General features: G+C 41.2%; 1 protein-coding gene across 1 annotated transcript; it reads right to left on the bottom strand.

Moving 5' to 3' along the window:
- Positions 1 to 9,973: 9,973 nt before the first annotated feature.
- cd68 (CD68 molecule) lies at positions 9,974 to 21,454 on the bottom strand. Its single transcript, XM_086166197.1, has 6 exons — positions 21,359 to 21,454; positions 19,764 to 20,038; positions 17,595 to 17,714; positions 16,921 to 16,990; positions 14,384 to 14,557; positions 9,974 to 11,798 (listed from the first exon to the last, which is right to left on the bottom strand). Exons 1-6 carry the CDS (start codon positions 21,405 to 21,407, stop codon positions 11,659 to 11,661), a joined length of 828 nt encoding a protein of 275 aa, XP_086022323.1. The 5' UTR covers positions 21,408 to 21,454; the 3' UTR covers positions 9,974 to 11,658.
- Between the last annotated feature and the right edge of the window lie 5,960 nt (positions 21,455 to 27,414).

Below are 27,414 nucleotides of genomic sequence, written 5' to 3' on the forward strand. Positions count from 1 at the left end.
AGGAACCCACTGTCCTTGGATCCCAGCAGCAACAATATGTTCTCCTTAAGATACATGGCAGACCTGTCTCCCAAGCCGAACATAGAAAGTAGCCTGTCCACCCGCTCTGTAGGGGACAGCCCGTACCCCCGGAGTAGGGACTCCTTTAACGCGGCATACCTGTCGCGCCGCGGAGGGTCGCACAACAGCTCCATGGCCCGTTTCGTAGTCTGTTGGTCCAGCGCTGCGACAATCAAAAAATACCTAGCATTCTCTGACAAAATTCCCCGCAGTTGGAAAATCACCTCTGCAGGTTGGAACCAAGCGGCCGGGGCACTCTGCCAAAACTCCAGCAGCTGGACGGCCACGATCGTCGGGTCTGGCTCAGCAGGATGGGGCGCCGTAGATGAGGTAGCAACGCAAGCTTCATCTGAGTCATACATGCCCAATTCGGGGTCACCAATGTGGTGTTTCAACAATGAAATAATGCCGGAGGCGTAGAGGAGTTTGATTCTTTAATTTGAAACACCAACAAAATACAACTAGAACTTGAACATCCGGGATCATCAATATATACCTGGCTTAACCACGCGCCCCGACCGTTAGTCCCGTGGGGTGAGAGACCACGCCCCTTCGTGTCTGCCACAATATATAATTTACTGCGTTTTACAATGGAGCATAAGTACTCCTGAGCAAAAATAAGTTCAAGCTATCGTCTGTTTGGCCCTAAAACACCATTAAGGTTTCTCAAATGGCCCTTTGCAAAAATTAAATGCTCACCCCTGCTCTAATGGCACTATTGTACAAAGTTAAGCAATCGACAGTGAGGGCATTAGCTAGCAATGCAGACTGGTTTAACAGGAAGAGAGGGGTTAGGCAACATTGTGTTCTGACACTAAATCTTCATATCATCTGTGTAGAACAGATAACTAGAGAAGCTAAAAAGGAGTTCAAGGGGAAAATGATTTGAATTTCATCAAATTAAATTAACTGAAAGAAACCAATTACAGGAAAAAAATTATGTGTAAAACCACAATTTACACATTTTTATAATCTTATGGATTGATATGTTTGTCTTTGATATTTGTTTTTCAAAACTCTGAAATCAATTGTTTTTTTCTGGCAGAAATGACAAGTGTTTGTCATTAATTGTGAGTATGTGTATGAGTGAGTCAGTAAGTGGCACAGCAACAATTTGAATATTGTGTCTCCCAGAGCACAGGACCTAGATTAGTATAGTAAATGCAAGACTTTAACCTAGTGAAAAACTAAAGCTATTTAAAGAAATACACACACACACACATACACACACACACACGTGGATGCACAGAAACTAAATTTTCTTCCTCGTTACGTTATAGAAATGCCATTCACATTTTGGATGCTGTGCATTTTCTCGACCCAAACCGGACTGAATCTAAAGGCCAATTGCTCCAATTCTTTTCACATGATTACATGATTCACATGATTACAATTTAATGCTGTTTGCAATGGTGATGGACAGGTTGACAGATGAGGTTAGACAGGAATCCCCATGGACCATGATGTTTGCGGATGACATTGTGATCTGTAGTGAGAGTAGACAACAGGTAGAGGAAAATCTAGAGAGGTGGAGGTATGCTCTGGAAAGGAGAGGAATGAAAGTTAGTCGCAGCAAGACAGAATATATGTGTGTGAATGAGAGGAACTCGGGTGGAACGGTTAGGCTACAGGGAGTGGAGATCAAGAAGCTGAAGGATTTCAGGTACTTGGGGTCAACAGTCCAGAGCAGCAGAGAATGTGGCAAAGAGGTGAAGAGACAGGTTCAAGCAGGCTGGTATGGGTGGAGAAAAGTGTCAGGGGTACTATGTGATAGAAATCTATGGGCCAGAATAAAAGGAAAGGTGTACAAGACAGTGGTGAGGCCAGCGATGCTGTATGGCCTAGAAACTGTTACAATGACCAAAAGATAGAAGGCAGAACTCGATGTTGCAGAGATGAAGATGTTGAGGTTCGCTTTGGGAGTGACCAGGATGGATAGGATCAGGAATGAGTCTATTAGAGGAACAGCACATGTTCGATGTTTTGGAGAGAAGGTCAGAGAAGCCAGACTGAGATGGTTCACACATGTACAAAGGAGGGATAGAGAATATATTGGTAGACAGATGCTGGAATTGGAGCTGCCAGGCAAGAGGTCTTGAGGTAGACCAAAGAGATATATATATATATGTATATACAAACCTTATTTTCCACACTATAAGGCGCATTGGATTATAAGGCGCACCTTCAATGAATGGCCTGTTTTAAAACTGTTTATATATTATTATATTATAAGGCGTATAGAATAGATACTTCTGTACTGGCTGGGGTTGCGTTATGTATCCAAAAGACAAAGCTGCGCTAAAGGGAATGTCAACAATACAGTCAGAACGTTGGTTTGTATTCAATTGATGAAGTTTGACTGACCGACTTAACTGACAACTTCGTTCACTCCCGAAACAAGTTAGTGCATTCACAATAAGGTACCGTACGTGACTGTAGAGATACTTCTACTTGCTGCTCTCTGTTAGACAACCCAATGTTCGACTTTGTCCTCCAACTGTGGACATCTTGCTTTGTGTCCTCGGAAACTCTGTTTAGTCTTCTTTACTCGGCGCAGGTCATCTTGTTGCTTCCTCCACTTCCGTTCCACTGATTCATTAATGTTGAATTCTCTTGCTGATGCTCTATTCCCGTGTTCTACTGTGTGACTGATCGCCTTGAGTTTGAACTCTGCGTTGTTAGCATGTCTCTTGAAAGGTGCCCTTTTGGGATCTTTATACACACAAGTGGTGTGGGACTGCAATTCCCCATTACTGTTATTACTGCTGCTACTTCGGTGACGCCCCCTGACTAAGGTAGCCACAGGTAACCAATATTGATCCATAATTAAGGCGCATCGGATTACAAGGTGCACTGTTGGTTTTTGAGAAAATCAATGGCTTTTAGGTACGCCTTATAGTGCGGAAAATATGGTATATATGAAACAGGCTGCAACAGGGGAGGCTGAGGCTGCAGACACGCCAAGTTGGAGCACTCTTAAGTCAAGGTTCAACTTTCATTAGACTTTAATGGACTTTAATTATGGAGGGCTGGGTTAACCACAACCACCATTGGTGCTGATAACCCACAGGGTAACAGTGGAATTGGGCTTCTGTGGGATGAAGGAGAGGAGGAAGGCGCATAACCAGAGAGAGAAGTGGAAAGGTAAGAGTCTGGGATTGGGGATGGGGACTTTGAATATTGGGACGATGAAAAGCTAGAGAGTTGGTTGACATGATGTAGAGAAGGAAGGTGGATATACTGTACTGTGTGTGTGCAGGAGACCAGGAGTAAAGGCTGGAAGCTCAGGAGCGGATTTAAATGTACTATCCTGGTAGTGACAGGAAGAGAAGGAGTTATCTTGAAGGAGTTTGTAAGGAATGTTCTGGAAGGAAGTGGTGGAAGCTGAAAAAGGAGGAGTATTTTATGGTATTCAGGGAAGAGTTGAGAAAGGCTCTTGAAGGTCAGAGGGTGGGGAGCTTCAAAATAACTGGACTACTACAGCTGATCAGGGAGACAGGTAGCGGGACTTGGTGTGTCGTCTGGAAGGAAAGGAGATAAGGAGTGAAGGGTAGAAGAGGTGACAATTGTGAACTCCGAGGGAGCAGAGGATAGTAAAGGTAAAGGGTGGAAAGATTGATGAGGATAAAGAGTGGAAGGACAGCTGGTCCAGATAATAAACTTGTGGAGGTATGGAAGTGTCCAAGGGAGGCAGCAGTAGAGGTTGCTGGTTACATTTTCCAACAGGATCTTAGGGAGTGAGAATATGCCTGAGGAATGGAGAAGAAGTGTGATTAAAAAAAGGGAGATGTGCAGAATTGCTATAACTTTAGAGGAATAAAGGTTTTGAGCTGTTCTGCTGACCCGGCTGTGCTTCTACAATATTGACCTTGATCCTGAGACGGAATAGGTCACAGGATCTTCTCAGGTTCTACTATCTACTGGTTATACTTTCCCTCACCACCATGAAATGTTATGTAAAGTTATATAGTTGTGTATATACTAAAGTTATGAAGTTATGGGAAAGAGTAGTGAAAAATAGACTTTGAGCTGAAGTCAGCATTTGTGAGCAGCAGTGTGGTTTCACGCCTCAAAACTACGACTGATGCAGTATTTGTACTTCTCTGCTTTAAAGCAGAGAAGGTCAGAGGGAGTTGAACTGCGCTTTTATAGATCTAGAAAAAGCATATGACGGGGTGCTTGGAGAGGAACTTTGGTACTGTATGAGGAAGTTTAGAGTAGCATTTTGGAGAAGTATGATAGCCTGGTGCAGGACATCTATACAAACTGTGACACTGTGGCGAGGTGTGCTCTAGGCATGACAGGAGAAGTTTAAGATAGAAATTGGGCAACATCAGGGATCAACTCTGAGCCCCTTCTTGTTTGAGAGATAGGGTTAGACAGGAATCTTCATGGACAATGCTTGCCGATGACACTGTGATCTGAAGCGAGAGAATAGGAAAGGTGGAGGTATGGCCGGGAAAAGAGAGGAGTGACAGTTACCTGAAACAAGACATGCGTGTGAATGAGGAACCCAAGTGGAACCATGAGGCTTCAGGGAGTGGAGATGAAGACGGTTGAAGACTTTAAGTATTTAGGATTAACAGTCCAGAGGAACAGAGAGTGTGAAGAAGAGGTGTGCTGTAGAAGCGGGATCAAGCAGTCAGGAATGGCTGGAGAAAAGTGCCAGGATTCAGATGTGATTTAAGTATCAGCTGGACTGAAAGGAAACAATGGCCGCCATTGTTGCCGATAATCTACAACAGGGATGTCAAACTCAAATTCACATTAGGCCAAAATTTAAAAATTGGTACAAGTTGAGGGCCGGAGTGGTTCAATGTTTATTAAAAAACCTATTAAAATGAACTTGTTGCACATTATGACCCTGAAACTAACAAAGCTTTTAAATTATTAAAACAACATTAAACCTTAAATAAATGAAAAATGAATTACAACAATTTCTTATGGCTCTATTTACAGCCTTTCCAAGGTAATTTCTGATGAACATTTTTTTCCTCTGCCAAAATTCCTTTAAAGAAAAAATCCAACATGCCTTGTGGTAGCAAGATAAAATTGAAAAAGGAAACATATTGCAACTCAGTTTTCTGCTCTCTGATCTAAGCTAGAACCTTGAACTGACAAAGCTTATACGATCTTGCCTATAAGCAACAACAATAAATACAAGAAAAATCTGTTGCATTTATTTCTTATGGTTCTATAAGCAACGCATCCTCATCCTAATGTGTTGACTGCTTGACAAATAGTGATGCTTCCCTCTGCTTCACATACCAATGCATTTTCGTTAGTTTTTGTTAAACCCGGAGAAGTGTCTAATTTTTTTTGCCTAACTCAGCTTTTATTTTCATTAGGTTTAGAGAGAAATACGGCGTGAAGATGTAGACATGACGCCCCGGGTCCATCAAAAAATGCTGAAAGAGGTTCCTAATTTGTTGGTATGTAACGCGAAAGGAAACCTTCAACATTCCGTAGGCGATTGACGCATTGGGAATGAGCTGCGAAAAGCAGATTTTCCTAAAAAATTCCTGGCCCATACTCGCTTGCCCACCAGTACACTCTTTTGAAAGTCCACATTTTGTTAAGCCATTTTTGGGGAAGAGGGGTAGCTGACAGTTGACAACAGGTGACTCAGCAAGCCCAGCTCGAATGATACACCACAGCACTCGTAGTGCCTTGTGGGAAATGTAATATTAATGGTGCTTGCAACATAATGGCAGGCCAGCTCTAGTAGTAATTAAATATTATCCTGCAGGCCAAATTTGGCCCACAGTCCTTCAGTTTGACATATGGGACCTACAGGGTAAAAGGATGCTGAGATTGGAACTGCCAGGGAGGAGAACCTAGAAGAAGACCAAAGGGAAGATTTATGGATATAGTGAAAGAGAATGTGAAGTTAATTGATGTGAGAGAGGAGAATAGAGAATAGTGTTAGATGGAGGAGGAAATTCATCCCAGCAACCCCTGAAGGGAGCAGCCAAATGACAAAGAATTAGTATGTATGGAACAGGTCTGTTTTGTGATAATGCTTAAATATGCACTGAGTTAATATAATCAAAAACAGAAAAAAAATGGAAACACTGAATAGACCATGATCACGCGCCATCACTGCGGGTTGAGGTTAGGGTTAGTTAAGTTTACTTTCGCTTCCTCTTGCGCTGTAACTCCCTGTGGTAAAAAAAGTGGAATCACACCTGTGAACAAGAGCCCTACGCCTATCATCTAAAAGGAAACTTTAGTTTTAGTTGTCATATGTGTAGATACTTGATTGTTCTTGTTTCAACAGAATCAATTAAAGATAAAAATGTACTTGCTTTTCCAGTGTGAATGAGTCCGTGAGGCATATTCAAGACACACAATGTATAATCCTGTTCTTCACAATAGTAAGTGCTTTTTCCGTACAAACGAGCAAGACGGGAACAGAGGGGAATTGTATCTTTAATATGAAGCTAGGATTTTAAATTGATTCAAAACAAATGCAATGACATAGATTTTTATTGTTATGTCCGGACAACATTGTTTGTGGATTATAGTACCTAAAAGTTATGCATGAAAAAAAAATCCAGTTTTAGTACCTCTACAGTAAGTATAATATGTTTCTCAGAATTTACACAAATAATACATGTAAAACCTGCTTGCGTTCTGAAAAAAATACATAATAAATTAGAAAAAATAACTCTTCTCCAGTTTTTGACTGAGATGTATCAATGTGTCAGGTGCTACGTGACCTTTTTTCAAACAGCATTGTGGTTTTTCTGATGAGCTAAGCTGTCTGACACTTTCAACAAATATTCTCCAGCTGCTTCATGATCTGGAATCCAACTCAAACATCCATCTCAAGTCTTTTACTCAATGGTAAACCTGCTTTCTATATATTTAATATTTAACTGCAATAAATCTAAACCATTATCAATCTGAGAATATAATTTTTTTGGTCTGTGTATTTTGTCTTGCAAGGGTTGAATATCTTGAAGCAACGTCATACATTTTATAATGCAGCCACAGGGCGGCACTGGCCTATGTCTCTCCAAGCCTGCCTTGGGGGGACACGAAGCAGTGTCTCCCTGTGCCGGTCCCAAGCCCGGATAAATACAGAAGGTTGCGTCAGGAAGGGCATCCGGCGTAAAACTTTTGCCAAAACCAAACATGCGAGTCAACCAAAACTATACCATACCGGATCGGTCGCGGACTGGGTTAACAACGACCGCCATTGGTACTGATAACCTACAGGGTACTAATGGAAATTGGGCTACTGTGGGTCGAAGAACAAGAACAAGAAGAAGAGGAGTGCGTGTTCGGAAGCAGAGAGAGAGGAGGAAAGAGCCTGGGACTGAGAGTAGGGACTTTGAATATTGGGACTGTGAGAGGAACAGGTAGAGAGTTGGTGGACATGATGCAGAGAAGGAAGGTGGATGTACTGTGTGTCGAGGAGACCAGGTGGAAAGGTACTAAGGCTAGAAGCTTAGGAGCAGGCTTTAAGTTGTACTATTATGGTACTGACAAGAACAGAAATGGAGTAGGAGTTATCTTTATGGAGGAGTTCGTAAGGAACGTCCTAGAGGTGAAGAGAATGTCAGATAGACTTATGAGTCTGAAATTGGAAATTGAAGGTGTGATGCTCAATGTTGTTAGTGGCTATGCCCCACAAGTGGGATGTGAATCTGAAGAGAAGGAGAATTTCTGGAATGAGTTAGATGAAGTGATGCAGAATATTCCCAGAAATGAGAGAGTGATAATTGCTGCAGACTTCAATGGACATGTTGGTGAGGGCAATAGAGGGTATGAAGAAGTGATGGGCAGATTTGGTATCCAGGATATGAATGCAGAGGGACAGATGGTGGTAGATTTTGCAAAAAGGATGGAAATGGCTGTAGTGAATACATTTTTCAAGAAAACAGGAAGATAGGGTAACTTATAAGAGCGGAGGTAGGAGCACGCAGGTAGACTACATCTTGTATAGACGAGGTAACCTGAAAGAGATCAGTGACTGCAAAGTAGTTGTAGTTGAGAGTGTAGCCAGACAGCATAGGATGGTGGTTTGTAGGATGACTCTGGTGACAAGGAAGATGAAGAGGACAAAGGCAGAGCAGAGGACAAAATGGTGGAAGCTGAAAAGGGAGGAGTGTTGCATGGTTTTCAGGGAGGAGTTGAGAAAGGGTCTGGGTGGTCAGGGTGAGCTTCCAGATGATTGGAGAACAACAGCTAGTGTTATCAGGGAGACAGGTAGAAGAGTACTTGGTGTGTCATCTAGAAGAAAAGTAGATAAGGAGACTTGGTGGTGGAATGAGGAAGTGCAGGAGTGTATACAGAGAAAGCGGTTAGCGAAGAAGAAGTGGGATACTGAGAGGACTGAGGAGAACAGACAGGAGTTCAGGGAGATGCGGCGAAAGGTAAAGATAGAGGTAGCAAAGGCAAAACAAAGGGCTTATGGAGACTTGTATGCTCGGTTGGATAGTAAGGAGGGTGAGAATGATCTATACAGGTTGGGGAAACAGAGAGATAAAGATGGAAAGGATGTACAACAGGTCCGGATGATTAAGGACAGAGAGGGAAATGTATTGACAGATGCTAGAAGAGTGATGGGAAGATGGAAAGAGTACTTTGAGGAGCTGATGAATGTGGAAAATGAACGAGAGGCAAGGGTAGAAGAGGTGACTATTGTAGACCACAAAGTAGCACAGATTAGTAAAAGTGAAGTAAGGAAGGCATTGAAGAGGATGAAGAGTGGAAAAGCAGTTGGTCCTGATGATATATACATGTGGAGGTGTGGAAGTGTCAAGGAGAGGCAGCGTTAGATTTTCTGACTAGATTATTCAACAGGATCTTAGAGAGTGAGAAGATGCCTGAAGAATGGAGACAAAGTGTGACGGTGCCTATTTTTAAGAATAAAGGGAACGTGCAGAATTGTGGCAACTATAGAGGGATAAAGTTGATGAGCCATACAATGAAGTTATGGGAAAGAGTAGTGGAAACGAGACTGAAAGCAGAAGTCAGCATCTGTGAACAGAAGTATGGCTTCATGCCTAGGAAGAGTACTACAGATGCAGTATTTGCGTTGAGAATGCTAATAGAAAAGTACAGAGAAGGTCAGAGGGAGCTGGAATTGGATTTGCCAGGCAAGAGGTCTCGAGGAAGACCAAAGAGAAGATTTATGGACGTAGTGAGAGAGGATATGAAGGTAGTTGGTGTGAGAGAGGAGGATACAGAGAATAGGGTTAGATGGAGAAAGTTGAGTCGCTGTGGCAACCCCTGAAGGGAAAAGCCGAAAGAAGAAGAAGAAGAAGAAGGTCATACATTTTATGAAAAATTCTTCACATTTTTGTTAATACCAACACTTATCTGACTCAAGGGAATTCATGATGAGTACCCATTAATGATTAATCATGGTATATCACTGCTATATATCTCAAACTACATTTTTGTCCCTTTTTTCAAGCTGAGTTTTTGTTTATTGGCACATACTGTTGCTGCAAATTAATCAGCCATTTTCCAAAATCACTACTAAAATCAAGCTCACTTCAAAGGCTCAGGAAATGTAAAATGGCAAAACAAACCAAAACAGACCTGAAAGTGAACACATCTTTCCCGTTTATTTTAAGCCAAAAAAGACCAATAAATCTTATTAAATACAAACATTTGATAGTTCAAAGATTAATTCTGTGAGAACATGTTTGGGTGTTTTGAGGGACACTTTTTCATTATTTCACAAGTGTTTCAGGTTGAGCATCGAAGATATGGCGAGCGAGATAGAGGGGAACTCGTGAGTCATGACTAACATTTAAAGTCAGGACTGGCTTGACTGCTAAGGATGGTATGTCTCATCAATAATTCAAAGCATTGCTATGTCAGGATCACAAAGAAACAGCTGAACAGCTGGAGTTCAGATAAAAATCACACTCTAACTTCCCTTTTCTTCTCCTTTAGCTGATTAAAAAAATAAAAGTTACCGGTAATTGATACATCATTCATTCATATCACACGTCACTGACTTTAAAACATTAGTTTAACAGATAAAAAAAGACAAATGCTCAAATAAAGAGGCAAAAAAAGCAAACACTCCATATGTGAACAGGTAAGGAACAATTCAGAATGAAGCATTTGTACAGCTGTCTTGTTGGTTCCTTGGTTGGTTCATCTGTAAAAGCCAAAGTCTCCATTGGACTCATTCCTTTTTTAATGTTCCATCATCATCAAATACTATACAGAGGATATCATTCAATTCTGGTCACAAATAGACCAACCTTTGCTTAAAAAGGTTACAGTGGATATTGGCATAACAGAAACTGGCATTTGGCTTAATAAGCAGTAAATTAAGTTGTTTTTCACAGCCTTAAAAAAAACCTTGATGTATGGAGTCTACAATTTATCACTCAAAAAATAACAATAAAGCTATATTTCAGAACAAATTCTAATCTTAATTGCCGGTTAATACTCAAATTTTGCATTTTTCTAAAAGAAAAAGCGGCTCAAATTATTTTAATCATTTTGAATGGCGTCATTTATTGAAAACTGTTCAAATGATAAGGTAATATTTCAAAATAAAAACCTTTAGTAAATATGGACTCTTTAGAGCGCCAAAAAACAATAAAAATACAAAGGGGAACTTGTATATTAGTTTTGCATTGCACTCGAAAAAGAGAGGTCTGTAAGAAAATGTTTTCACTATTTTTGCATTTCACATTGTCAGATTTCTTTTCATTTGTCTCCCCACCCTTTTTGTTATTCCATTCAGCAGTTGCAATGCAGCACTCCCTTAATGTACTTATTCAAGTTTGAATCAAACACGAAATTTAAAAACTTGTTTGAAAATCTTCATTTTTTCCAGTGCTAAAATGTATAACAGGGCTGTATAAACTCAAGGCTGGATCAGGCCAACAAACGGATTTAATCCGGTTCACAAAACGATAAGATACCAGGTTTAAGGGGTGAATGGAAGAATAGGTACAGTGCATTAATAGTAGTTAATATGTCATAATTTAGCAGCCCAACCCACTGGAGAATAGATTTTCCTCCCTGTGGCCACTGATCTTAAAATTAGTTTGACATCCCTGATGTACAAGAATCTCGGAAGTAAGAGGAAATGTATTGTCAGTTTCATATTTGATGATTTGGTATTTTTTTCACACCTTTTTTTAGCATCAACCTTTCTTTTTATGGTAAATGGTTTGTAAATGGCGCTTTTATACCTTGTTGCCCAAGGACACCTTGGCATGCAGATGGGGGGACTTGGGATGGAACTGCAAATCTTCCTCTTGGAGAGCTGCTTGCTCTCCCAGCTGAATCCCAGCTGTCCCTATTCATTTCACATACCGGTACTTCATCTCACTCTTGATTTTGAACCAGCTCTTTAAGTTTCAAGTAAAAGACTAATTTTGAGCTTTTATATAGACATAGGACATGTAAAATTATTTAAAAAATCCATGCAGATTTGAAAAAAAAAATGCTATATATGCATTGATTGTGATGAAACCATGTAAAGACGAAGGACTATGCAGTGTCTATATGGAACCTGCAGTTGAAACTAAGTTGATCCGGGTGAAAAAGGGGAGAGAGAAGCAGTGGTTTAACTAAAGTGTGAATGAATCTAGCCTGGTGTACTGGAGCTCACAGCATCTGGTAACCGCCAGTTCTCCGTTGTCGAGCCACCAGGTAGACAATGAATACCACTACGATCAACACCAGGAGAGCCACGCCCACCCCAATGGCCACACCATAATGTGGCTGGTCAGCACTGCAAACTTCAGCTGGAAATGTGCAAACAGATTTATTTTACCAAAGTGAGTAAACCAAGCAATAGAGCGGGCTTACAGTATAAAAAAATAATGGCACAATTTGCAAAAAAAAAACATGCCACTACTGTAATAACAATAAATAAAGGGTCAACTGCTACACCTGTACAATAACGGGAATGTTGAGCTTATACATCTAGGTAGTACAATCGCTTAAATCAGCACTTGGTGAGGGTTTGAGGGGTAAAAGCTTCATGGGGGGCTTCAGGTGGGCACCCTCCTTCATTGCAGGTTAATTAAGAGGGCCACGACACCTCAAAAGGGCTCAGCGGTGACATCTGGCATCCCAGATGTGCCCCCCTCTGCTTTTACCCCTCGGTGGTCATTTTGAAGCCCAATTGAGGTCCTTTCTCTGCAGCTTAATTATACTTTTATTTTTATTTTGGAAAGTGTAATTTCAATCTAAAGATAATGTCGGTAAATTTTGGGGGATTGCTACCCTTAAGTCATTAATTTTTTAAACTTCCATACCTTTCGGCTTCTCCCTTCAGTGGTTGCCACACCGAATCAACCTTCTCCACATAACCCTATTCTCTGTATCCTCCTCTCTCACGCCAACTACCTTCATATCCTCTCTTACTACATCCATAAATCTTCTCTTTGGTCTTCCTCGAGACCTCTTGCCTGACAGCTCCAATTCCAGCATCCGTCTACCAATATATTCTCTATCCCTCCTCTGTACATGTCTGAAGCATCTCAGTCTGGCTTCTCTGACCTTCTCTCCAAAACATCTAACATGTGTTGTTCCTCTGGTAGACTCATTCCTGATCCTATCCATCCAAGTCACTCCGAAAGAGAACCTCAACATCTTCATCTCTGCAACCTGTTGCTCTGTCTGCTGTCTTTTCATCATTTTCGTCCTACTGTTTCTAGGCCATACTGCATCGCTGGTCTCACCACTGTCTTACCTTTCCTTTCATTCTGGCCGATAGTCTTCCATCGCAAAGTACCCAAGACACTTTTCTCCACCCATTCCAACCTGCTTGAACCTATCTCTTCACCTCTTTTCCACACTCTCTGTTGCACTGGACTGTTGACCCCAAGTACCTGAAATCCTCCAACTTCCTGATCTTCACTCCCTGTAGCCTCCCCGTTCCACCCGAGTTCCTCTCATTCACACACATATACTCTGTCTTGCTGCGACTAACCTTCATTCCTCTACTTTCCAGCGGATACCTCCACCTCTCTAGATTTTCCTTTTACCGTTTTCTGCTCTCACTACAGATCACAAAGTCATCTGAAAACATCATGGTCCATGAAGATTCCCGTCTAACCTAAATCAGTCATTCTGTCCATCACCGCTGCAAACAAGAAGGGGCTCAGAGCTGATCCCTGATGCATTCCAACCTCCACCTTGAACTTCTCTCTTACCCCTATCGCACACCGCACCACTGTCTCACAGCTAGCATAAATGTCCTGCACCAGTGTAACATACTTCTCTGCCACTCCAGATTTCCTCATACAATACCAAAGCTCCTCTCTTGGCACCCTGTCATGCTTTTTCTAGGTCTACAAAAACACAATGCAGCACCCTCTGGCCTTCTCTGTTTTTCTCTATTAGCATTTTTAAAGCAAATACTGCATCTGTAGTACTCTCTCTCTAGCCATGAAGCCATACTGCTGTTCACAAATGGTGACTTCTGCTCTGTGTAGTTTCTACTACTCTTTCCCATAACTTCATTGAATGGCTCATCAACTCTATCCCCCTATAGTTGCCATATTTCTGCACATCCCCCTTATTCTTAAAAATGGGCACCATCACACTTTGTCTCCATTCTTCAGGCATCTTCTCACTCTCTAAGATCCTGTTGAATAATCAAGTCCGAAAATCTACCGTTGCCTCTCTTAGACACTACGTACACCTCCACAGGTATATCATCAGGGCCGACTGCTTTTCCACTCTTCATCCTCTTAAATGCCTTCCTCACTTCACTTTTACTAATCTCTGCTACTTTGTGGTCTAAAATGGTCATGTCTTCTACCCTTGCCTCTCTTTCATTTTCCACATTCAACAGCTCTTCAAAGTACTCTTTCCATCTTCCCATCACTCTTCTAGCATCTGTCAATACATTTCCCTTTCTATCGTTAATCACCCGGGCCTGTTGTACATGCTTTCCATCTTTAGCTTTCTGTTTTGCCAACCTGTATAGATCAGTCTCTCCCTCCTTACTTTTCATTTTTTACTGTCTGAATGACGGGTTACTCCACCATTAGTCAATAGACAAAAGTCTATTGTAAACTTTTGTCCTCCTGAAGAGTTCCATAAACAGTCTTTTTACATGAACTTTGTTTGCATTTAGCACTTAGCATTTAGTTTTAGATAATGTGTGGCTCGTTTCTTGCAAACTTTGAAGTAATACCAAAATTACTACTAAAATTTTCATGACTACTTGCTCAATATCTTGCTAAATTCTTTTTGACTTCTTTAGTTTTTCAAGGTTACTTGTCTTGCCACTCTCTCTTGTTACTCTGATACTGTATTTTTTGATGTCATTTCTTAAACATTTTAAGAAACTCCTTGGTAAAAAAACAACACTTACAAATTCCAAATTCTTGACTCTTGGTTAGATTGAAGGCCTGCATCCGGTCCTGGCTGATATCGAGATAAAGTCCCGACCCCATGTACAGAGATTCTTCCTTGCAGGAGTATGCGTGTCCGACTTTTGCAGCAAAAAGATGCAGCGTCTTGTTGTTGCCAGTCAACTGACGGCTATCTGCAGCAATACAACACATGATGGTGTACATTAATAAATTTCACTGTGCCAGTCTCTTGGGTCTATTGAATTAACTTGTGTTTCTTCAGATGAAACGTAATGACAGTGTGCCGGATATTATGTGCATCCCCCTTTTCTGCCAAAACAGCCCTCACACTAAGTTCAGTATTACCGATCATCAGTGCCTGATAGTAGCAGATCATTTCAGTCATTTACTTTTGGAGGTGGATCCTTGATGGGTCAGACTTCTTTGTCTACAATGTCCTACTGATGATAGATAGGATTGAGATTTGGGGGATATGGAGGCCAAATGAATGCCCCCTGCCAGAGAATTGTGTTTTAATGAAGGGATGCAAATGTGGTACGTGTCACTGTGACATCTACACTGATGGCAGGGCCAAGGTTTCCATGCAAAACAATTCCAAAAACATAAAACTGGTTAGAATACTTCCAGTTATGCATAATGACATAGCTTTCATAGCATTCAGTAAGTTGAGCTTCTAAGGCAGGGGTGTCAAACATACGGCCCGCGGGCCGGAACCGGCCCGCAAAGGGGTTTGATCAGGCCCGCAGAATAATTTTGAAAGTGAAAAAATGCATAAAAGACAAGTTTTGTTTTTTTTTAATTAAATGCAATTCAAGAATTTTCCGCTAGCGCGCGCACTATTTTGGTCAGCATAGACGGCAATCTGCATCACTGAGACGGACCAATCAGCAGACGTTATCAATGCACCACCTGCTGCTTGTTATGATGTTTTTTCTACCCTGTTCTCCACCTCCCTGCTACGCCCTCATTAGCCAAAATGTCGTTATCAAAATAGAGAAAAGTAGTTAAAGAGTGTAGAATTTTCAAAGAAAAACAGACTACATCCTATTTATTTACGGAGACGCATGGGAAACCTTCGTGCTTGGCATGTTTGCACCAAGTTTCGGTATTTAAAGAATATGATATACGGCGCGACTACGAGACTCATCACAGCGAAAAATATGACAGCTTGCAAAGACAACTGAGAAGAGATAAGATCAACGAATTGCTGGCGGGTCTGAGGAAACAGCGGGCCACTTTCACCCATAGCTGAGAAATCAGCGATGCAGCGGTAAATGCCAGCCAGCTAGCTAATTGCTAGCGAAAAAGTACAATTTAATGTTAGTCACCAGCTTCACTACAAACGAGTATGGTGGAATTCAATTTTCATGCAACTCCATGCATTTTCAGTATGTATTGTATGTGTATGCATGTTTTATGGATGAAGTTTACACATTTACAGGACATGTGAACACTTTCTTCCTAACACATTTAATAGCACTCTTTTAGTTTGTTGGGTTTAGGCAGGGATTCAATTCAGATTTTATATACACATGTGCAAATGGTTTAAAAATCCCTTTCTTTATAAGTCTCATTTAATCTTAAAGTGCATTACTGTATTTTTCAATACCAATTACTTGTTAAAAGTTTTGTGCCTTTGTACGATCAGTGGGATCGCATGATCACATGATTGCAATGCATACATGTGAATGATAAAAGTAAATTTCACTTTTGTCGAAGGAAATATGAGGTGTTTCATGCAATGTTTTGTAAAGGGATTGTTCATGAAATTCCAAGATTTTCCTAATGTTCTTGTACTTCTTTACACTAAAACAGAGGAAAGACATGATATTTTGGTTATTTATTGCTGAGTATGCCATTATTTTAACGGTCCGGCCCACTTGACATCTACCATGGCCGTATGTGGCCCGCCATGAGAAATGAGTTTGACACCCCTGCTCTAAGGGACTTCTCCTGGGGCAGCCAACATGAGCTACCCTTCTCACCACTTGAATTAGTGAGCCTTGGCTGCTTTTAACCCCGTTGCTGACTGTGGCTGGCCAACTGTTCATAGCACTTCAGGATATGAAGCCACTGTCAAAATTATGTAAAATATTAGAATTAGTCAAAAACACAATTTTACATCAAATGATTTTTTTTAATTCATATTTGCTTAACTAAGTTGCATGTATGTATACTCTTTATGTTAAATCAATTTAAAATAAGGTTATCAAGCTTGACGATCTCGATTTATTTTTCTTCAACTGACTTAAAAAGGTTTCTTGCTGATATCTTTTATCTTTGTTTTGTTTTGCTTTGGAGTCCAATAAATACATTTTTCAACTAAACAGCGTTTTCACATACATCAAATGATCTTTATTGCATTTTGATAGAGTTCTTTTATTTGAGTAGTCAGACGTAACACATTTGCAGAAAACTAACTCCATATTTGAAATGGTTATACACTGTTTGACACAAAAATAATGTTGCTAACCTCATGGCTAAAATGTCAGTAAATGTCAGCAAATTGTGGAGATGGGTGTCATTTCACACTTACCTCCTTTTCTAATGTTGTAGGAGACGTTGAAAGACAGAGCATTGACAAAGGCAAGGTTTTCCGCAGTAGTCTGAAGAATAGAGACAGTAGCACAGAGGTTTTACTAAAAGTCAAGCATCCAAATCCCTTTTAGTACATTCTCCTTTATATCTGATGTTGTGGTTGAATGTGAAAATGTATTTCAAAAAGAGATGTAACTTTTTGATAACTTTAATTCTGCAACTTTCTTGGCTAAAAAAATGTCTGTTGTGAAACTGCTTTGATTTTGAGCATACCATTCCAAACTCCATTCAGAGTTAGAGTATCTGGAACGGGGAATTAAGCTGTTTGGATGACATTGCCTTTGGCTGCTAGGAAATGTTATGCTGCATTTGGGTAGAAATCGCAGTAGGTGTTCCTATCAATCAATATTTTTTGCACAAAACTGTGATTCACTTGGGTGTGACACTTGCAACATGAGCTCTATCACGAGTAGTGTGTCACATGCGGTGAAAACTGGCTTGTCAAGTACTTCCGTCTTTGAAACAACAAATGTACCAATGTGAGGACTGCTGTATTGCGGGCATAGTACTGAAAGAGAATTACAACAGGCATGCAAACATGTGCAAAGACCCACTATTAATCTAAACATGCACAATCCCGTATCTCTAACCAATCAAAGACATCCACTCTACCTTGGTGAACATGAAGGTGATATATCCTTCTTTGAAGCCAAGTGTGAGGTTTGCAGTGGTTGTCTCACAAAATCCTGTTGCTGAGGTATATTTGGGCTGGACAATGAAGGTCCCGTTGGCCTGAAAGACGACAAGAGAAAAAACAGGTGACTGAACGACAACACTGAACAAAAACAATCCTGAAGACAAAGGCTGAGAGGCATTATTTTCCTCCGGCAAGAAAACAAACACAAAAAAACACTTTAATACAAAAATCATGGCTTGTTTCCTGCACAAAAATGAAATGCATTTTACCAACCACTGCCATGAAACTCACAACATTCACATTACTAAACCATAAAAAAGCTAACTCTCCCTCTTCCCATTTGGATGCAGTATTGTTAAAAGCTGTGGGTAAGGGTTTTATCAAGGCATCCCCCTACAACCTCCTGGTTGACCCCTGGCAACCCTGAGTGCAGGATAAGCAGTGTGGATAACGAATTGTTGATCCACCTGAAAGTTCATCATGAGAGCACTGACAACTAGCAGTACTAACCTAAAAAATACACCTAAACCCCATGTAGGTCCACTTTTTCACACCAATCTGAAAGTCTTTTAAAAGTGAAATCCATAGATCCCTACATTGCAAATTAAGAAACAACAACTTTTTATTTTGCTTGCACAGGAGACACAAGGCCTTAGTTTCTTTTAAAATGCAATAAGCTTTACACCTATAGGAGATCTGGTAAAAAAGACTGATGAAAATGATAGGAAGAAACAGACCTCAAGCAGCACTAATGTAAGTTTTTCCCCGCTTTGAATTTTAATTTTTATTGTATAATCTTGTGCACAGTGTCTCCAACAGTTTTGAATGAAATTCTTCAAGACAATGTTTTACTAGTCCTTTATAGAGCTGTTTAGTTGGAGAGGACAAACCTTTGGCAGGGCACATTTAAATACTGCACCTATATTCAAACATTACTCCAAAACTAAATTGATTTTCTTCAACCTAAGGTCAAGATTTTGAAGAAAAGCCATGCAACTCGGGTTGTTGAACTCAAATTGAGTGAAAATCAGCCCTGGGATTGTTCCTGTTAAAGACTCTTAAAGAGAGCAGAACTCTGTCTATGCTAAAGTCAAAAAACGTTTTTCTTTCCAGCCATCTGCTGCAAACATTTTTCTTTCTTTCAACCAAACACTTAGTCCCAAGGAAAGTTTTGTTAAAAACAAACAAAACAAAATCATAGTAGTTCTGTTAAAACCCAGTCACAGGTGACTTTCCTGCTGTGTTACTAACAAATGGTTGTTTAAAAGACTGATCTTATCCAAGATGAGAGTACAAAATGGCCATTTTTTTATTATAATTGCAAGACAAAGTTACTGGCAATCTAAAGTAATAACGTTTGCTAAGTGATGAAAAACTAGAAAAAAAGAAAGAGAATACAATAACAATCCCTTTAATGTTAGTTTTAAACTGTTCTGATCATTCGTCAAGACTCAAAGTCTTTGTTGATGAGAAGACAGAGAGTTTATGAATATGTGTTAAACATATCATTGGCCACTCATAGTCAGATCTGTTTTCTGTTTCTCTTCAGACCTCTTGGCCGACAGGAAATGCAATCTTAGGGAAACGTTTGGGAAATTCCCCTTTCTTATTGCTTAGTCCAAATTTGACTTCCTTTAGATTGTGGTCATATGACATTCAATCTTAGTGAATGAGTTTGCTTAAACCAAAATTAATGTTTGGCTTAAGACCTCACGGGCGTTTTTCATACATGGAGTATTATTTGTTCCCTTTGGTCCATGTCAATCGATACTAATTGGCATTTTCATGCCTACCAAAGAGGAGTGAAAAATTTCAGGAGGGCAATGCACTTCAACACTTCTGTATGCTCACCTTCCATTCACATTGCTTTACCATTGTCAGCAATACAGCAGTATAAAGCTTGTTCACAGCCAATACAGCACTGCTGCTATGGGATCTAGTTCATTCCAGAATTGTACAATGCTTCCTGGAATTGGGGGTTAGATCATGTTTGTACAATGAACTTTACTAGTGCTTGAAACACCACTAATGCCAGGTCTGAACATGGTAAAACTCTGATCTCCCTCTGCTTGCAAGCCTCTTGTTACTGATATCTATACAATTGTTGTTGCTATTTGTTATGTATTGTTACTGCTGGAATGTACCTTTGGTGTCACCATTCTGATCTGCAGAGCCATGTTAGCCCTTAGGCAAATAACTTTGTCTTTCATCAGGCTGTAGTTTCCTGCTGTCAAGTTGGTAGGTGGAGTAGGTTGGGGACCTTGGGTGCTCTTCATAGTGGTGGTGCTGTTCGTGGTGGGGACGGTGCTGTTTGTGGTTGGCGTCGGCTTTAAGTTATTAATTTCATTTTCAGGACTAACCACATCTACAAAGAAGACATTTGCAAAAATGGTGGTCTTCTTTTCATCCACTGATAGTCCTTGAGTAACACAACAGAGAAACAAAGATTAATGTATGTCAATTTCCAGAAATCACACAAAATGCTAATTAAAGTAATCCAAAGTTGCTTTGGATAAAACCATCTGCAAAATGACTGCAATGTAATGTAATTGGTTACTTTGGTCCAACAAGTCCAAGAATAGCTGGCAACAATGGAGACAATTATTCTTAAATTACGTTGGCCATGTGAATAAACAGTTGTCTATTGCACATAACACTATGTTTGTACCCACCAGGTGAGCTCTGGTCTCCAATAACAACTAGATTACCCCCTCCTAAATAATGCAATATCTGTGTGATACAAGGTTGTTTTTTTTTGGTTGACTAGTTTGAGATATTGGAAGTTTGTTGTGCTTGAACAGCTGGACTAAATTTTGTTTCACACATTCCATACGATGACACACCATGCCGATTACCAATCCTCCTGGAATTATTGAAAACAAAGTAAGCAATTAGCAGCAAGTTCCTGTACTTTGCTGGCGGAACAAAGCTACAACCCTTGCATTTGTCAGAGAAACTGACAGGTAGTCATACTTGTCTTTAGCTACCATCTGTAACATGGTGCAAAAACAAAAAAATGGATGCCTAAAGTAACTTTAGATGGGTAAATCTTAGAGATGAACTTTACGACAGAAATGCACAATCATAGTAAATGTAACTATATATGATAAACAGCCATTAAGTCTCATATGATTTAATACATGTTTAACATATAAGTCAGACTTCCACTGACAGCGATGTGAAAAGTGGTAGAACATCTTTTTCATTTTGCAGCTCTTGAAAAGAAACATGAGTTGTTTTGTGGTTGCTGGAAATTAAAGACAACTAACTTCAAAATTAATCCTTGCATTCCCCATGACATTACAACGGTGGTCAATTTTTAGAAAGTTTCTTTTCAATAGTCAATCATACTTGAATACTTTTTGATGAAGTTGAATGAGGATAGCTTTAAGTCTAAGAAACTATGACAACGTTTTGACATTTACAAACCCAATATCGATTAGCAGAGAAAACATGAAACGGATCAATCGCTCAAGTAAAAAGTTGTTATAAAATATGACCTCATCTGCGATGAGAATGTGTATCTCGATATCCAAAGAGAGCGGAAACATCTCTTCCCTTAACAAGGCAGTGTTTAATTTCCCGATGCAGAACTACACGTTTGCAACAAGGTTTAAGTGTCGCATTAATTGTTGCTGGATACTGCACGTCTTTTAAAGCGTCTTTCCAGAAAATCCCCTGTTTTATCTCAAAAGTAAAAAACGTTAAAACTTGAATGGGAAAAAATGGCAGTGACTACCTGATACGAAGAACCAGGCGACAAAGACAGAAAGGAGTACATGCTTCATGGTGTTCAAACTGACAGTGCCCGTCGCGTTCCGGCCGGTCTGTGGACTGCGTGTAGCTGAGGTCTGCAGGACGGCAGGCGCATCAAGCTCACATAGATGTGCGCGATGCAAAGGGAAATAGTAGGATTTCAAAATAAACTGCGGCGTCGCCCACAATCGAGCAGTGGAGTGCCGGGGGTGTGGAAGCCTATAAGCAGACATTCTGCTCATGCGATTTCATCTGAATGATGATTATATGCTTCCACAGGAGGCTCCTCTAGAACAGGAGTTGCAGAACCAGAGTCGAGGGTGGTCAACCGTGGAGCAGAGGGCGCCCCCCGACGTTCACCGCTCCAGATCTCCGTGACGACGACCGAGCCGTCCGGTCAGACAGCATAAAACTGCAAGATCGACGGGTAAAGGAGCTGACTGAACCCGACCGAGCAGTGCTGCCTTCAGCGCGGAGGAGACGGTAGACACGCAGATGATGTTGTTAGATGTGATACAATACGTAAGTGAGAAAGAAGTCTGAGGTTTGTCAGCACATGGCAAAGCAAAGACCATCAAGTTATCAAAAACACTGCTGAAACTTGCCCATGCTCTTACTTTGAAAGCAAAGTAGAGGAAAAACTGGGGTAACTCTAAATCACAGCTGTCAGCTGAGGCAACCAAAGAAAGCATTTGTGGGTGTGTCTGGTTTAGGACTCACATCAGTTTAGCAAGACCATTTACGATACATTTCAGAGAAGGGAAGTCAAAAAACAGCCTACTGCAGGTGTAACTTAGACTAGAATCAGGAATTTGAAATAGAAGGTGGTGTGTCAGGACACAAGTGCAACAAAACACTACACCAGAGAGATTTAAAAAAAAAAAAAAGTTTACTTAGGGTCTGGCAGGTGATTAACGTTTACTCAAAAACAGGAACTTGAAGAGGCAAGGTGAGTACCAGGAGGCTAGGCAGGGTGAGGACGCCTAGGGGAAGGGAACCAAAAAAACGACTATGACAACCCCCAGAAACAAACACAGATAAGGGCACAGAAGGAAGGAAGGTAGACAGAGAGAGCTGCCAACTCAGAACGACAGAAGACCAAGTTAGGCATGACCCATTTACAAACTCTAATCAACAGGCAGCCACAGATCAGTTTGTCACCACATGACCAGGTGACACAACTATGGAGCCAACAACCAGTGAGGCTGAGGCTATGGCTTTTAAGCCCTCACTCATTGGTGGTAAAAAGACAGTAGTTGTGTGTCCTATGACGAGCGCAGCTGTGGCTGGAAGCGGAACTCTGACAAGCTGTAACTCTTACTGGAAGTCTGTGTACATGAAAAGTGTGTTTTTTTTTTCATCTGAACTGTAAGAACGTACCTTTGGTAAATTAATAACACATTTCTTCAATTTTGACCAGGCATTACCATATAACAAAATCAGCAAAAAATTACCGTACAACATTAGAAAATTGAAAAAGTTAGTAAAATCATAAAACCATTGGCAAGATATTGTTGCCATCTAGTGGAAGCTTGTTGAGCAGTGAATTACCGGTAAATATATTTTCTGATCGACATTACAGATACAATTCACCATGCGTTGTATATCTTATTGTCGTGTACTTGCTCACACAGTTGGTTATGTGTTCAACGTTTGTTTCAGAATGCATTCTGAAATAGAAGGCTACAAGAATAATGTCCCTTCAACGAGGCTGGTTGTGCTCAGGTAAAGAGTTGGGCAGCACAAGGAAGGAAGGAAGGAAATTTACTTATTTGGTTGGGACAGTGCACGTCAATGAACACACATGAGACATGCGTGTAAACACATCACTCAGGATTGTAGCCATGGGCTAATTCGCATCCGTTGTCCCACACTTGCACTCACAGACACACTCTCATTCATCCTGACCTATTGTACATGTTTTTAGTGGTAGGGGAAACCAGAGTACCCAGAGGAAACCTATGCAGACACGGTGAGAACATGCAAACTCCACACAGAAAGGCCGCATCAGGCCCGGGAATCGAACCCAGGACCTTCTAGCTGTGAAGCACGAGCACTAACCGGTAGCGCGGTTAGTTTCCGTTGGTTTCAGAAATGATCAATAAATGAGTAGCAATGTCTCCATGCTATGTGATGATCACTTGCCTGAGGCTGAACCTGATACTTGTTGGTGTCTCATCTTTTGTACAAGCTCATCAATGTTCGGGGTCAGGCTCTGAGATGAGGAAATCCTCAGGATTGAGTGAAGGTAGTCATCATCAAAGAGAACAGTTGTTCACACAGGTATGGGCTGCAAAACATAGAGAGCGTCCAAGCAGCTTGGATGCGCAGCTGGGGCATTATGTCGGGGATGAAACGTGCAAACTCAGCAGCACCCACTCTGTCATGTTTTTCCTTCCGTGTGTCATTGCACTGGAGCTCAATCAACTCCATTTGTAGGTTTGGTGGTGCGCTTTCCACGTCAACTGCAAAAGATTGCCGAGCAGTGCAACCTGCTTTTTTGGGCTTAAAGTCAGCAAATCGGCGACGGGAGTCGGCTGCAAGTATGTTGATTATATCGGCAAATTGTGCACTCAGGAACGCAGCAGTAGAGAGCTTCTCTTCCATGGTCTGGCAGCTGGGAAGTGGCTCAAGTTTTCTATCCGCATCTGTAGCCAAACTTTTCCACATAAAAGACACACAGGCTTGCCTTTTACATGTACTCTGCCTCCCACCTGCCTTGAAATCCCCTGTTTTCAGCGTCCACCTTTCGTCTAGCCATTTTGGGGAGGAGGTAGCTGAAATTTGACATCTGCTCTGACTGCTAATGAAGAATGAAACCTAAGGCCGCTAGCTGCGCTGCAGTGAGTTCGTGTGGTACCGTTGCATGGTGGGGAATGTAGTATTGGTACGGCCAAAACACCAGCAGGCGGCTGCAGCCTGCGGGCCGGTTCTAATAATAATTCAATTTCGTCCCAGGGGCCAGAGATTGCTCACGGGCTGAATACGGCCCGCGGGCCTTGACTTTGACATATGTGACCCACAGGGTACCAGTGGAAATTTGGCTACTGTGGGTCAAAGAAAAAGAAGAGGAGGAGTGCGTGTTCGGAAGCAGAGAGAGAGGAGGAAAGGAAAGAGCCTGGGACTGAGAGTAGGGACTTTGAATATCGGGACTATGACAAAAAGGTAGAGAGTTGATCAACATGATGCAGAGAAGGAAAGTGGATATACTGTGTGTCAGGAGACCAGGTGGAAAGGTAGTAAGGCTAGAAGCTTAGGAGCAGGCTTTACGTTGTACTATTATGGTACTGACAAGAAGAGAAATGGAGTAGGAGTGATCTTGGAGGAGTTTGTTAGGAACGTTCTGGAGGTGAAAAGAATGTCAGATAGACTTATGGGTCTGAAACTTGAAATTGAAGGTGTGAAGCTCAGTGTTGTTAGTGGCTATGCCCCGCAGGTGGGATGGGAATTAGAAGAGAAGGAGAAGTTCTGGAATGAGTTAGATGAAGTGATGCAGAATATTCCCAGAAATGAGAGAGTGGTAATTGGTGCAGACTTCAATGGACATGTTGGTGAAGGCAATAGAGGGGATGAAGAAGTGATGGGCTGATTTGGTATACAGGATAGGAATGCAGAGGGACAGATGGTGGTAGATTTTGCAAAAAGGATGGAAATGGCTGTAGTGAACACCTTTTTCCAGAAATAACAGGAACATAGGGTAACTTGTAAGAGCGGAGGATGGAGCACGCAGGTAGACTACATCTTGTACAGACGAGGTAACCTGAAAGAGATCAGTGACTGCAAAGTAGTTGTAGGTTGGTGTGTAGCCAAACAGCATAGGATGCTGGTTTGACTCTGGTGACAAGGCAGATCAAGAGGACATAGGCAGAGTAGGGTTAGGGTTAGGGACAAAGTGGTGGAAGCTGAAAAGGGAAGAGTGTTTAATGGTTTTCAGGGAAGAGTTGAGAAAGGCTCTGGGTGGTCAGGGGGAGCTTCCAGATGATTGGACAACAACAGCTAGTGTTATCAGAAATGATCAATAAATGAGTAGCAATGTCAATGTGAGAAATAATGTGTTGTATTTTCATACTGCTTAGACTTCCGTTGAACTGCTGGACAGTTTTCAAAGACGTCTTGAACATCGGTGACAATAAGCGCTATTTCTGTGAAATTCCCCGAAAGTCACAGGACATTTTTGACTGCTCAACACCATAACGATGGCGTCCATGCTTGTCCCTGCTTATGGCACCATGTCCCCTCTGCCCCATACTTATCATCATGCTTATTAACCGCATAGCTCCATGGTGATGCAGCACTCCCTAAAGCAGCAACAGGTTTCCACCACTGACGTTCTGAGATTTGAGATTTCTGATATTTTATCATTGTGGCAGGATGCGGAAAGATAATGGAGACAAAGGTGAGTTCAAACATGATTTTTTAACAGCTTAACCAGATTGACCAAGGAACACCTCAGACCAGTAACATCCGGGATGTAAACCATGGCCCTGACTTACAGTCCTGTAGGGTGAGAGGCACCACCTGTAGTGTCCGCCACACCATGCTAAATTTGTATCCGAAGCCAAGCAGTGCAGAACGCATTGCGGTTTTGGTGGGACAGCTTACTCCAGTGCCTGTGAGAAGCCCTTGAGCCATTGTAGTGTAAAAAATTGTAGATCTGGCGTGAGCCAGAAGGGACTCTGGGCTTCTTAAGGGGAACATTGCCTGGGAGGACTAATAGGAATAAATTGCTTTTTTGCAGTCTGTCTCATACTAGAATGTGCAAATCAAAAAGCTTTAAAAATCGCAATTTATAACCTATATTTTAACCCAAGGGTGCTGTTAGAGTTTTCTCTTCTATATTTATAACTATGTTATTTCAACTACTCACATGAAGTTAGCCAGACATGTCTGAGCACAAATGGCTTTTGTCCTTAAACTGACCTGTGTCCTTAAAATGATCTTTGTCCTCAAACAGGAATTGTGCCCTCCATGATCTTAGATTCCAATGGTCAGAAACCTGCCCACCCCAGTATATCATCCTGGACAACTTAGCATATGCATGACCTATACTATCCAATGAACGTTGTTATGTAAATAAACACTTTCACACAATAAAAAGCCGATCAACGAGGAACTCAGTGGGATTCTCTGGATCTTGCCTCCAAAGAGCCCGCTGAGTCTCCCCATCTGCAGAGCACAAAAGAGTTGTTGCTTGTCTGTGTTATTTCTTATGATAACCTCAGTCTCTTCTTTATAGCCCTCAATTTAGACCAGCATGAATTAGAATTACTCTCCAACAGGTGCCACCATTGGTTTAGTGGCACAATTCATGCTAGGTTGATGATGTGTACTGGTTGCTTGTGTCAACTTTGGCTTTCTGCTAGTCTTAACTTTGGCTCGGTAATAAGGCCACATTCTGCTACTTTTGGGTGCGGTATCCAGTCCAAGGGAAACAAAGGAACTGATGCTAGTCTACACAGCTTTCCAATGGACAAGAAGAGGAGAAAGTAATGGGAAATTGCTTGTGGACGTATACAACTATCTAACCGCCAGGTTTTTGCCATTTCACTCCAGATGCATTTGAACCATTTAGCCGAGCCAAGCTGCTGCTCACTGCCACTGCTGTTTTTAAATGGAAACTAAAGCCGAGCCCACAGTTTTCTTTGTCGGGTAGACAACGGGTCCTTGGGAAAACGAGTGACAGATAAGATTTTACAAAAGCGCCATAGGGCAGGGGTCAGGAACCTTTTTGACTGGGAGAGCCATAAAAGCCAAATATTTCTAAATATAATTCATTGAGAGCCATATAGTATTTTTACCATATAATGAATTAAATATGTATTACTTTTAATGCGACTTCTGGTGCTCCATGGATTTGTTCGAAGTGTCGCTCTATATTTAACTGTTTCACGATGCAATTTTATCACTGCATATTAGACATACCGCAGATCCAAATGCAAATTCCTTTGTCCACGCAGCCTGGAATGCACGGTAATCCTTGTCTTTTTTTTCACCATCTTTTCTGTTACAAGAATAAACTAATCGGAAATTTGTCGTCTA

Source organism: Fistularia commersonii, chromosome 19 (genome assembly GCF_037954325.1).
Source record: "Fistularia commersonii isolate RoL2024-O1a breed Wild chromosome 19, RoL_Fcom_v1.0, whole genome shotgun sequence".
NCBI classification, from domain to species: domain Eukaryota; kingdom Metazoa; phylum Chordata; class Actinopteri; order Syngnathiformes; family Fistulariidae; genus Fistularia; species Fistularia commersonii.